This window comes from Rhagoletis zephyria, unplaced genomic scaffold, assembly GCF_001687245.7.
Source record: "Rhagoletis zephyria isolate East Lansing unplaced genomic scaffold, Rhagoletis_zephyria_1.1 Rzeph_scaffold_12515, whole genome shotgun sequence".
NCBI classification, from domain to species: Eukaryota; Metazoa; Arthropoda; class Insecta; order Diptera; family Tephritidae; genus Rhagoletis; species Rhagoletis zephyria.
This window is the reverse complement of record NW_016169589.1, coordinates 1-13542: the sequence shown is the minus strand read 5'-3', so window position 1 is coordinate 13542 and position 13542 is coordinate 1. Positions and strand designations below refer to the sequence as shown.

Genomic DNA, 13542 nt, shown 5'->3' with positions numbered 1-13542 from the left:
AATATCGTTTTTAATGCAATTATTGATATGAAATATTAATTTATCTGCATTATCTGTCGTTAGTGCCACAGTGGTTAGTGCATTCTGTCAAACCAACGCCAACGCTAAAGCCAACGCGAAAGTTCTATGTGGACCGGCCTTAACCGATTCGTGCTACAAAGCAACTTCACACTTCACACATAGATGTCACAGAACCGTGTTTTGGCCCGTTTCTTTTGTCATCGGTCATCGCCGTTTTCGTTTTTTGCTTTCGCAGTCGTCGTCATTATTAGTTCTAAAACTGTGAAAAATTCCAAGTGACTGATGTAAAAGTGAAAAAATATGGCGAGTCTTGTGGGCGAACAGCAAATTTCATCAAATAATCAAGAAGGTAAAGCTCTAAATCAACGAAAAAGCACAAATTAATATTCAGCTGGATGCAGATGATATTTTGGCAAAGAAATTTTCATGAAATTTATTGGTTTTGGAGGATAATAAAACGATCGATTGTTGAAGAGCTGGCGAACAACCTTGAAGGCAGCGGCGCAGCTGAGCGAAAGACATCGGTGGCTGCGCAGCAAACATTTGCTATTGTGTGAACCTGAAAAGAAAAATCTATTTGTCATCATCACCATGGTGCACCACTCCAGGAATGGGTGCGTGCGTGCTGAAGAAAAACGCCCTTTCTATGAAAATACCAAGTTGTTGTGTTTTCAAATGGCGTAAGGGCCAACGCAGTGTTGTGCACAACTCTGCACTTTTCATGATATCGGCAGAGGCGGAGAGTTTAAAAATAAGTCTAGTTTTTCCAGCACAAATTCGCTCTGCTCTAGCATTTATGTGCTAAACATCTGGTGTGCTGCATTTCATTCATGTCGAAAATTGCTAAGTACTTTCTTTCGTATCAAGTAATAATTTAATGCACTCGCGTGGAGTGAAAAAATCGATTAAAAACATACTTTTTGATATTTGCATACATATAGTTAGGTGTATGTACAATACATATATATGTATGTCAGGTGCCTTTATAATGGTCAAACGGTTTTAAAGGTGTTACAAAAGAGTGAAGAACGAGTACATCGAAGTTCGCAACTAGGTGGCAAATTCGTATATAAGCAGCAAATTGATGTGATTTGTATAGCTTATCCACAGACACGGCACAACTGAATCACCAGTACAAAGTTTGGCATACACTGGAATATACATATGTACATATCTATGTAATTCCTTTGTCCTAGTTGTGTTAAAAGATGAACCGCTCCCTGTCGGGGTTGGGTGTCGTGGGGTTGCTGAACTCTATGACTAAAATGTCTTTGCTCATAGCATTTCTAGATGGTTTTATTCCATCGCGCTTGGTATGACTCCGCCATGGTTTTATTCAGAATTCAAATACATACGTTATTTGAAGGATCTAGAAAATGGCAATGATATGATAGACTAAAGGTTCAAGTATATACATATGTATGTAAAGTACTTAAAAAAGGTGTTTGTGTGATCGTTTATGATGATTAAATGTTCGCAAAGCAAAATCATTTCACCTATTTATAAAAAAAAAATATAAATATATGTATGTACATGGCATATATGGATACTAACAGTATTGGCCAATACAATAGCACTCCCATTTCAAAGTGATATTGTTTGCTACTCATGTTTTTATTTATATATATATATATTTTTTTTTTTGAGTTTTTAATTGAAATACAGTTCATTCTCTCAAAAAACTCATATAAACCCAAGTTTAAAGCTTTTTAAAAGACTGCAAAAAAGTGCAACATATTTTCACCCAAATTTCAAACTTTTTTCTCAGAAGCGCTAGAATTTTTTTGATTACACAATTTTATATAGCCCATTAAATTTTAGTCTAATAATGTGCAAGTTTCATGTTGCTAAAAATCATCGTTAATTTTATAGAATTTTTTTCGTCGAAAGTGTTGCGGGTTTCTTCCATAAAAAAATAAATTGTGTTTATTCGTTATATGGACGCAACCGATTTCTATCATTCTTCTTTTAAAAGAAAGGTGTTACCTCAGAGGAGGCCTCATACTAATTTGGCTTAAATTCAATCATTGCATCATGAAGAAATTAACGGTACTCTTAAACTTTTATATGAGAATTGAAATCGATTTTATTTTTTGCTTAAAAATGACTTGTTATTCCCCAATTATTTCTGTTTCCATTATTTCTGTTGTTTTTATAATGGGAACAATTAAAATATTAAACTCGCTTTCTTTCAAGTGAAATAAATAATGCTCTGCCGCTGAAACTAGTTTTTATACTGTCGGAATTATAATCTATTAGGACTATTGCTTTGTCCAGAACTTTGATGATAATTTTCATCTCTTTGGTTGCATTTCATTACTGATTAGTCAAATAGCGATAAAGTAAGAGGTGTACATACATATGTATGTTATCTACGAATATCTGACACTATCTGCAAAGTATTCGCACAAATGGTTTCTTTTTTCATGCTAGAGGCATTATTTTGAAGGGTAGATAATCGTGAAAGTATACTTGAAATATGTTTTTACTATTTTCCACTTTCTTTTCGGCTTACTACTAGGAGGTACTCGTTTTTGTTTTTGTTTCTGTTTGTTTTCGTATTTCGCCTTTTTGTGCTTGTTTTACAGTACAGCTGATTCGTGGAATACGTGAGAAAATAAATACATATAGGCGTTTTTATCTCCCCATTAAGTTGTATGCATGTACATATGTATATATATATGCATGTATACATATGTAAATAGATTCATAGAACTTGTGTGAAAACTGCTAATAATAAATATCCACTAGCAACAGATTGCGTATGCTACAAATCCAGCATTAATCCGTCGAAATTTTTCGTAATACCTCCTATCTTCGACTACCAGACTTTTAAGATTTGTATTAATATTTTGTTTTTTAATATCAATCTGCTTCCAGCTTAAGCTCTTGTTTATTTAACACACATAGTATTTTTAGGATTTTTGTTATTAGTAATTTTCATAAATTTTCTTTAATTTTGCAGCTGAACCAGTTCAGAAAATCGAAAGTCGAGAAGGCAGTGTCGAACGCAAAGGTAATTACATATAAGCATTTCGAAATTACTGCACGCACATCCATTTATACATACATTTGTATTATTAAGAAACTTTATGGTACAAACGTGAATATTTCATGCATTCATACATTATACCTATTATATGTATGTGTGTATGTTTGAAAATATGAATGCACGCTTGTAAATAATTCGGCTTTCATGGTAAACAATTTCACATTCCATTCTTCCCTTCTTAATTAACTGCAACATGATGAAGCCGTTTAAAACCTAAAACATCTTTAAATGTCGAAAATTTTAACCAGCTAAATTCACACTTAACCCATATTGTGCACCGCTAAGTGCTTGCCACTCGAACTCTATGGAAGGTGTAATTGCTAATGTGAGCTCTCTGCATTGGTGGGCTCAAGTGGGTGGAGATGATACTGAAGCGCAGGGTAGTTAAGTGTGCTTTGCATCCAATATACTACTGCAGGTACAACATATCGAGCCCTAACCGCCAAAAAGAATGGTATGCAAATCGAAAATCTGTCAGATTTATTAACAAACAGAAAGTCCCTAGGGCCTTTGCATTGATGGTTGACGATATGATGGTATCAATTGATTTTTCCCCTGTATAAACATACATACCTGCATGCATATGTCTATTTTTGCTTCTGCATTTGTGCTTGACTTTGTTGTCACAACTACTACAAAAATGCATACGTACATTCCAAAGACGCAATAATAGAGCTTTGTAAGTGAATATTAAAATTATTATACATAGTTGCATATGTGCTTACACATGTACATACATATCTACATATTTGTATGCCTATCGTTTCATGTAATCTGTTATACAAATATGTACTGAAAACGGCCAATTAAAAATCCGACCTAAATTACTTGAAATACATTTTTGCCGATGATGCAAGCGTCTCATAGTCGCAACTAAGTAGGAATTTTCAAACCTAAATACGCATAGAAGTAAAACGACGTACATATGTAGATACTCTAGCACAGAAGTCGCCTATGTCACTACATGCGTACGTAAATAAATATGTGTAAATGCTAGAACGTGGATTAAGTACTTAAATACATGAATGTACAATTTATTATCTTTATTTTTTGCTATTTTTTTGCTTCTTACCGGTCAAGTAGCCGACATATGTACATACATACATAGTCGTCTTCTTTCCCAACCACAACAATGTCATACGTCAGCTTCGGTAGCGTGTCCATCGCATATTGACTGGAAGCATAAGGTGAAACGCACGATTTGTGCCGGCAATAGCGACCAAAGATAGCAAACCACAAATTAATTTAGCTTTAATTATTAATTACGTTGGAAAAAATTGCGACAAAAGCAAAGCAGTGATAATTTAGTTACATATGTATATATATGTATGAATGAATGAAGATTACTTATTTTATGCGAGACATTTCACTTGTGACGTGACCAATGCTGTGTTTCAAAATCTAACTCTTATACTGAATTCGAGTTTTTCATTTAGATCATTGGGTTGGCCATGCATTCGATTTTTTTCCTTATACTAAACTTTGACCTCTAAAATGCCGTTCCGCTCTACACATTCTTTGTGCTATGAAAAGCCGACTTTATAATTATCAATTGTTCGTAAGTTTTTTATAGGGTGGTTTAAAATCATAAATTCTCAAAGACTGGATAGCTATGTTAGTTATAATATATTAGGAAGTCATCCCATAAACCTCGTAACAGCAATACTTCATACATAAATCTTTAACAAAAGGAATTTTGAAAACTAAGCTAGCAATCAAGCTACATAATGGCATTTAAAGTGTAGAGGACACAATATATTCGTTAGATTGCAATGCATACCTCATTTTTAATATCTAACTATTAAACTACTTATCATTCCAATTATAACCGTTTTATTAGGAACAATGATTCTAGTTATCAACATACAAAATAGTACACATAGTCCATAGTTGGAACTATAAAATTTATTATATTTTAAGACTTCCGCCGAAAATATTCCTAAACATTTTCAGAAGAACAATGATCAGAATAAAAAAGAAATCGATTAAGCGATGACTTTCTGTCCGTCCATCCGTCTGTCCCTCTGTGCACACGATATCTCGAGTATAAATTGTGATGTCTTAGCAAAACTTGGTATGTGTACTTTTGCGCATTGAAAATGGGCAAAATCGGACAATAACCACGCACACATCCCATATAACGATAATTTAGAGAAATACGAAATCTGCGATAAATCAGTAATCAGCAATAATTCTTTAGCAAAAAATACGTTTATGATAAAATTTTGGAAAATGGGCGTGGCCCCGCCCACTTATGACCACATATGTGTATCTCGGTAACCGTTCGATCAATTTGTACCAAACTCGGTATGATTATTATTTTGCTATATTGAAATCGGACTAAAATTACGCCCACTTACCCACATGCTTGAAACTTCGATATTTCGAAATTTAAGGGCTCTGATTTACTCAAAATTGATACTAACAACAATCCCTTGAAAAGAAGTGTAACATTATTATGGAATTTCAGAAAAAGTTTATCTCAGTCGGGCCCCTATTCCGACAGTCTTTCATCGAGATTTGAGGTTTTCATTGGCGTTATGAGGCAACCAAAGACATAATCTACAACAAATTTTTATTCCTATTATCCCTTCGAAATGAAAAAGTATTGAAAACGTGTTATAATCTGTCGTTAATACTTTTATTTATTCAACGAACGGCTGTCGATGCAAACGGCTTACAACAACCAGAATTAAGTCTAACTAAACGTTCTATCGAAGATGTTTGAAATATGGGTAAAACCACTCCTGCTTACCACGTAGTGGTCGTTTTCGGAAAGGTGAAAAAACTATATTGAATACTTGCCCGGGTATTTGATGTTCGGCTCCGCGCGAGTTAAAAATATTTTTTCCAAAAAAAAAATTTATCTCAATTGATAGAAAAGTGTAAGCTTAAAATCCTTAGAAAATAAAAAAAAACGTCTTGAGAAAGCGGCTTTAAAACCTTTATCAACGGAATACAAAAAAAAATTTAATAATTTTCCCAATTATTTTGACTTGTCTTGAAGTCTTGAAATATAATAAATCTTATGATTCCGGTGGAAGCTCCGTAACTTTTTTTGTGGGGCAACCTGATGTTATACTTACTTAGAGCATACTAAATATTATCTAAATACTGTGCATGCAAATATTTAAATAACAACTCGACTGGACGTGTAGTTTTCGCGATTCGGCCGAATGCAAGTTTCTAAAAGCAAAATAAAAAAATATTTAGTAAGTACGTATGTATGTGTGTGTAACACTTTCCAATTCCGACCGATTTTTTCCACGCTTCAAACTGACATGCCGTCAGCTAAACTAGCATACACTTGTGATCAGATAATTAAGCCAGCAACATTTTGATAAATTTTGGCTATTTTGCTTTCGTTTATTTAATGTTTATTATTTTTCCATAAAAGTCTAGCTCATTATATAAAAAACACCATATAAATCCAGATTTCAAACTTTGTGCAAAAATTATGATTTTTTAGAATTTTTTTGAGTATGCATTTTAATAACCCACTAAATTCTAGGGTAATGATGTGCAAGTCTTAAGTTGCTAAAAAATCGCGTTGATTTTTAATAATTTTTTTCTGACTGCATTGCAAATTTTTTTCCATACAAAATAAGTTCGAAAATTTTTTTTGTATGGAAAAAAATGCGCCATGAAAACAAATTATTAAAAATCAACGCGATTTTTTAGCAACTTAAGGGCCGGTTACTCAATGTCTGGTTAACACTAATCTGCGGTTAAACACCGTTATCGACGTTACCGACTCCCTGTTATATGCATGGAGTCGAAGACGTCGAAACGTTGTTTAACCGCAGATTGCTGTTAACCAGACATTGAGTAACCGGCCCTAAGACTTGCACATTATTACCCTTGAATTTAATGGGCTATTAAACTGTATACTCAAAAAAAATCTTAATAAAAAGTTGAAAATTTAGCTGAAACTTTGCAGATTTTTCATAATTTTTGCACAATTTTTGAAATTTGGATTTATGTGGTGTTTGTTATATTATGAGCTAGACTTTTATGGAAAAATAATAAACATTAAATAAACAAAAGAAAAATAGCCAAAATTTATCTAAATGTTGCTGGCTTAATTAGCTGATCACAAGTATATATACATACATACATATGTATGCTTACATAGCTTTTTGACCATATGTACTATCGCTCTATGCTTAGTTGGCTACTTTTCTTATTTTTTTTTTTTCTTTTTTGCTATACAAATTAGCCATTTAAAATGAGCAAACATATTTTTTGTCGACTTCTTTGTTTTCGACTTGTAAGAGAAGAAAGCAATTAAGTGCCTTAATTTGCTTAAATTTTGTGTGCTTATGCTCTGCCATCTATTCATTATTCGATTTCATTCTGTTTTATTCCATTCCTGAGTCTTTTGTCTTCTCAGAACGTGGGTTACATTCTTCCTTTTCTTTCACAAATTAAGCTGTGCAAAAAAAATAATAATTCAAAACAAAAAACATTTGATTTAATGACTAAGAACGATAAGAGATACAAACAAACCTTTCTTGAATGCAAATACAATATTTATTGAAATGACGTCAGTGCGTCAGTATGTATGTAGCGCAGTGAATGCTCGATTTCTCGCTTACTTCTTGCCTACCTGTGGAATTGTATGTACATATTCTTCTTTATCATGTTATCGTTAGCTCTCAATATTTTGGTGCTTACTTTGGCTCTATGTTAGTGCCGGTAGAATGTTTTTAAAAGTATATTTATTTTGATAACAGACTATGAACTAATTAGCCGAAAACAGTTCTCTAAATTTTAGCATTTTTGTGTTTGTTTTGAAGCCAATTGTTCTATTTAAACAATAAGTAATTAATCATTCTTATTTACTTTGCATACAGACGAGCATCACAACTTTTGACAAATGAATTTGGTCAATGTTCTAACACTGATAGCTGAAGAAGGCGAAAGCTTTATAGTAGCATTAAATATACGATAAATTTTTCATTTTATTTGTGACCTGAACTTCTATTTCTTAATGTTTGGGGTCTCTGTATACAGGTCGTTTAAATAAAAATCGTATGTCAAAATTATTTAGAACCCTTCATTACTGGTTGGAAAGACGTTTGTCATGAAAGTTATTTTTAGATTTTGAAATCAAATAAAATTTATAAAAAAATGTACCATTTTATCGAAAACACCACTACAACCCTCTCTTAATGGAGAATTTGACTACTAATATTTTGAGCAAGACATGCCAATTATTTTTTATAGACAAAAGTTTTCCTGATTGATATTTTTTCCTTAGAAAAAAATGTTTCAAGATTTTTCGTTTTTGTTTTTCCAGAAGGAGGTTTTCTGAGGAATATTTTTTTTTTTTGCATTCTTCGTGTTTTATTTTTCTCAGCCTTTTTTAGCATATTTTCCGTATCCTTCGTGTTTTTTTTTTCCTCCGTACGGTCTTTGACGGATAGTGATTCTAGACTGTTAAAAATCGTACTCGAAATATTGGTCATGCAACTTCGCAAACAGTTCTTTTTTCTTTTTAAAAATTGAAACAAAACTGCATACTCGAAATTTTTCTAAAAATTCTAAATGAAAAGATTAAAATTTTGATGGAATTTTTGTGACTTCGTAATATTGGTCATGTCACTTCGTAAATGGGTTTTTTTTTTTGGAATTTTTTTATAGTAAAATTAAAACAACACCGCATACTCGAAATTTTTGCAAAAATTCGAAATAAAAAGTTTAAAATTTTGATGGAATTTTTGTGAATTTTCGAAATATTGGTCATGTCACTTTGTAAATAGGGTTTTTTTTTTGGAATTTTTTTATAGTAAAATTAAAACAAACAGCTATCGCTTGACACCTTTTATCAGGGACGTGAACCGGATGAAAAATTTGGTCGGTTCGGTTCAGTGGTTCGAACCGTTTTTGCACTTTTGGATTGGTTCATCAAAGCGGTTTTGGATTGGTTCATCAAAGTGGTTCGGTTCAACGGTTCGAAAAACAAAAAAATAACGCGCAAGTTTAAGTGTCAAGTGTCAAGTGCAACAAAGCGCAAGGTTAAGGGTCAAGTGGTTCGGTTTTAGGTTCGGATCAAACATTTGTGGAAAATTTCGGTTCGGTTAATGGTTCAGTTAATTAATAGAAACTGGTTCAAAACCGGTTCACATCCCTGCTTTTTATCATTTTACCAGAAGAAAAAGTTCGGGCAAAATCTTGCAACTTAATTCTCTACACAACTCCCGAAAAATTGATCTCACTTACAGGATTTTGGAGTACGGGTAAATTTTTCGTATAACTTCCTACAAGTTCGTGTAAAAACCTGCAAGTTCATGGAGTACTGGATCAGAGCTATAATTGCGTTCCCCATCTTGCCAGAAGTTGTAAGTTTTTGCCAGAACTTACTAGATAGCGTTCCCATACTCGGTTCTTTGGCAAATGAGAGGAAAAATAAGGGTAAACTAAGTTCTCTCTTTGTCAAAGTTGCAAGATTTTACCCGAAGAATTTTTGCTAATAGAAACTTAGAAAGTGTCAAACCATCAGCTGCTCTGTGTTGTCAAAGCAAATGAAAAATTGAGTAAACAACAAATATAAAAATTTTGGAGTACCGTTAATTTCTCCATGACCCAAAGATCGGATCTAAACCAAATTAGAATGGGACCAACCCTGAACATGGTCCAAAGCTATGCGACAAGAAGTTGGTTAAAAATAAAAACAAATCTGCATTTTCACCTAATTAAAAAATATCGTAAATAAAGATTTCAAGTTTTTTAAAGTATTTTTATTTATTTGGCTGTTTATTTGCGAGCAAATCGCCAAATGATAAAAAAGAGGTTTGTAAACAATAAATGGCGGCTACGAAGTATTTGATAGAGTTCAAGATTTTACCCGGAAAGCGTTCCCGTACATTTTGGGTTTTTTTCTCTTTCTCTGAGAGCAATTTTGCTCTTTGTCAGTTTTATAAATTTTCTCCTGAAAAAGTTGAGGAACGAAACTAAAAAGTATGAACAAAATTAAGTAGTTTACGCTGTGGTGTGAACGTAGTTTAACAAAAACTGTTCAGCAACAGTGGAGGGCATATTATAATGTAAAATAAAAGCGTTGTAAAAAGGATTTGAAGACCTTTAAACTTTTTCACTTGGCTGTATATATATATATATATATCTTTTTTTAAATTATACCGGAGACAGTTTCGAAATATATTGTGTTTGTTGAGGAACACTTTTCCAGGCCGTGTTATTTCTCGATTAGCGAATGTCGGTTGGCCACCGAGATCGCCTGATCTGACGGCTCCAGACTATCTATGGGGTTACTTAAAGGGGCTAGTCTACGTAAACAAGCTACAGACTCTCCAGGCCGTCAACAGCATTCGCCAAAAAAAATCTGCAATCTGTCGCCGGAAATCATGGCAAACCTTATAGTGCCATAAAAAGAGCCGAAGCTTGCATCAGCTGTGGTGGCGGCCATATATCAGATATCATTTTCCAAATATAAAAAAAATTAAATTCATTGGATCAAATAAACAATGAATTTGAGATTACCGCAAAATAAATTTTAATGATACCTTTTGCGCCACATTTCAGTTCCCCTTAAAATTATTTATTTACAAAAAAATTTGGGCAGTTTAAGAGGACACTTTAAGAGAAACTGTTGAGATGATTCCACCATATCTTCCTCCAAGCACCTGCGGCACTACGTCAACATCAATCGGACAGTTTTCTATCAATACACACCCACCAACACTCAGAATAGCGGCTTTGTGAGCCTCAGGAGGTCCCTAAACCATCTCCGGTCCACCTGGTCCAGAAAGACCTTACAACAGCGCATGTCGTGGTAGTTTTCGCCCAGCGTTCGTTGAGCTTTGTCTATAGTCAAAGGTGCTGCCACTCCCTCTCATGTCGCTTACTAAATTCTCAAAATCCATCCTCCATTTTATTAGGAACCTGACGCCCAAGCAGAGCGTTCTAATAGCCCGTTAACAAGTGTTATACTTAGCTTCATCGTAAACAAAAAATCACGCTTAATATTTCAAAATTGTAACTCCCTCAAGACCGCCGAACCTCCAGTCCCGGGTCGTCCAAGTGAATACATTTCAATCAATCAATAAATAGCAAATGACAAGTTATCTATCGCTCTTAAGAGGAACATGTTTTAGTAATTTGTAGCTTCATTTCTCATTTCTAATCTTTCGCTTTCACTGCAACTCCTCTGCCCTACACTCTGTATTGCCATAGAGCGCAAATTCCACCAAAGCTACCTTGCCTTCATCGCATCTACCCAAACCATTTGTACTGTATGCTGCTGCACTTAATTTGAATTTAAATAAACTAAATGCACTTGAAATTTATTATTTCTTACATATGTAAATAAGGTGTCGTCATTACCGTCGACGATTGTGAACTTGCATATTGTACAAATCTCAAAGCGGCAATTCATTGCATATTCGCCTCACTCCTCCTACCTTTAACTCGACTTGCCTATGTATGTTTGTATGCATTATGATGAAGTAGCTAGCCGCTACTGCTTCAAACCACCGCTAAAATACATTGGAATTTTCTATTTTTATTTGCACTCATTCCGTTGTTTGTGGTTTTCGCATGTTGCACTGCCGCAAATGCATATGATCGATTGTACATGCATAGAGTATGTATGTATTTAAAGTCATGCAAACAAAAACATTTATTAAATATACATAGATATACATACGTGCATACATATGTATAGTTGAATATAAATATGCACATATACATTTGTTTTTTCTCTCAACTAACTAATTGCAATTCTCCAACATTCCATGCACCAACCAACCAACCAACCAAAACACAAAAATCAACGCACCGCTCACCGTATCAAATCATCAACAACATCGTTCCGAAAACCACACACATTGTGCCAAACCGAATATGAATGCGAATATTTAGTGTGTAAAGACCGTGACGAGAAGCTAAAGTTTGCACGGGATCGTCAAAATGAAGAAAGACAAAGAAAAATCGAAGAGCTAAGGGCGCAGGCGGAAGCGGCGCAACGATATCGCGAACAAAAAGAAGAGGAACGTCGCCGTCGCATAGAGGAGATAAGGCAACGCGACACGGAGAAGCGGCATCAGGTCGAAGAACGTAAACGCGCCATAACCGAGGCGGAAAAGGAGCGCCGGGAATATATATTGCGGAAGAATCAGGTATGAAATACATAATTGAAAATGCACGCACGCATTATTGTTGTTGTGGTTGCACTTGCAGTAGCAGCATTTGATGTACATACATACTGCAGGTGGATGTTGGCGTGTAAATATGATTTATTGCTACATATTTTTTGCTTTACAGGAACGCGATTCCCGCTTGGAAACAAAGAAAGGCCCCCGCAATACAGTTGCCTTTGCCTTTGGCTCGTCGACACCACGCCTACTAGAGCCCGATTTTGGACTGGTATCGCCAAGCACTTATTTGGGTCATCGACGGTAAGTTTTCGAAGAAACTGATATTCTTTTCTTAAAATTACTTGAGTATGAAAAGTATTATTTTCCAACCCGCTCGTTTTTTTCTGTGACCAAGCCCCAACGCTCTAACTACATTCCTGTAAAGTATAATGGAATGATTTATGTTGGAACTGCGACTATTATTGCATAATGCGAGGAAAATATTCCGGCAAGACAGGACGAATAAAAAGTTTAAAATTTCTAATTTCTCTGAAGTAAAATGTATTTGACTTTTAAAATGTATTTCATAATATCAACTTTCATTTGAGAGAAGTTCCAAGGATATTTTACCTCTAGATAAGGTTCCCAGAAGATAATTTAGGTAGGCCTTCTTAAATAAAGCCATTCTAAGAGGCCTACCCAAGAAGGGCTGAAAAAAGTGCTTCCATGTATGCCTCTTAGAAGGGCTTATCCATTTACAATTTACGCGATCGCATAGATGATTTTTATAAATTAAAGAAGCAACATTAAAATAACTCCTCCAAAAGGCCTTCTGAAGTACGTCCTTTTGGAAGGCCTTCCATGTGTAGCGAAAGAAGAAGCCCTTCAATTTGAGCCACTCCATACAAAAATGAAATGGGAGAGGAATATAGAGTGGAAGGCCGGCCTCTTGACTCTCAGAAAGGCCTTTCGGAAGGGTTTCTAACTCGTGAAATTATCTACTGGGTTAGGTTCACCACTAGCACCGGTGGTTGGTATATCACTACCAATAGTAACTGTGAAGTTACAACAAAAAACATTGTGTGCCTAGAACCAAATTTCTCATAGGGCTGACGTCTATCTGGAGAGCTGTTGTTGTTGTTGTAGCAGCTCCTCAGGGCTGGCTACAGAGGTATTCAGGTTTCGGAATAACTGAACGTTTAAGCGAGATAGTTGATATGAATGCATCTCCTGGTTCTCTGTATAGCCGGGCCCGTGAGAATCCGGTTTAGTCTCATCAGAATCGACAGTTGCGGCCCAATAAATCGCTATGATCTGGTTTCCATATACATAAGTCTGACTGCGGAAAAAAATCTGCTGAAACTAGCAAAA

General features: G+C 34.7%; 1 protein-coding gene across 1 annotated transcript; it reads left to right on the top strand.

The window, feature by feature from the left end:
- Positions 1–232: 232 nt before the first annotated feature.
- Positions 233–12512, top strand: LOC108377679 (ensconsin-like). Its single transcript, XM_017633947.1, has 4 exons — positions 233–370; positions 2987–3037; positions 11957–12213; positions 12359–12512. The coding sequence occupies exons 1-4, from the start codon at positions 322–324 to the stop codon at positions 12494–12496; spliced, it is 495 nt and encodes a 164-aa protein (XP_017489436.1). The 5' UTR covers positions 233–321; the 3' UTR covers positions 12497–12512.
- The last annotated feature ends 1030 nt before the right edge of the window (positions 12513–13542 follow it).

Coding starts and splice junctions, on each gene's coding strand:
- LOC108377679 (XM_017633947.1), top strand. CDS start 322: ATGGCGAGTCTTGTGGGCGAACAGCAAATTTCATCAAATAATCAAGAA. Junction 371..2,986: donor TTCATCAAATAATCAAGAAG/GTAAAGCTCTAA, acceptor TTAATTTTGCAG/CTGAACCAGTTCAGAAAATC. Junction 3,038..11,956: donor AGGCAGTGTCGAACGCAAAG/GTAATTACATAT, acceptor GCGAATATTTAG/TGTGTAAAGACCGTGACGAG.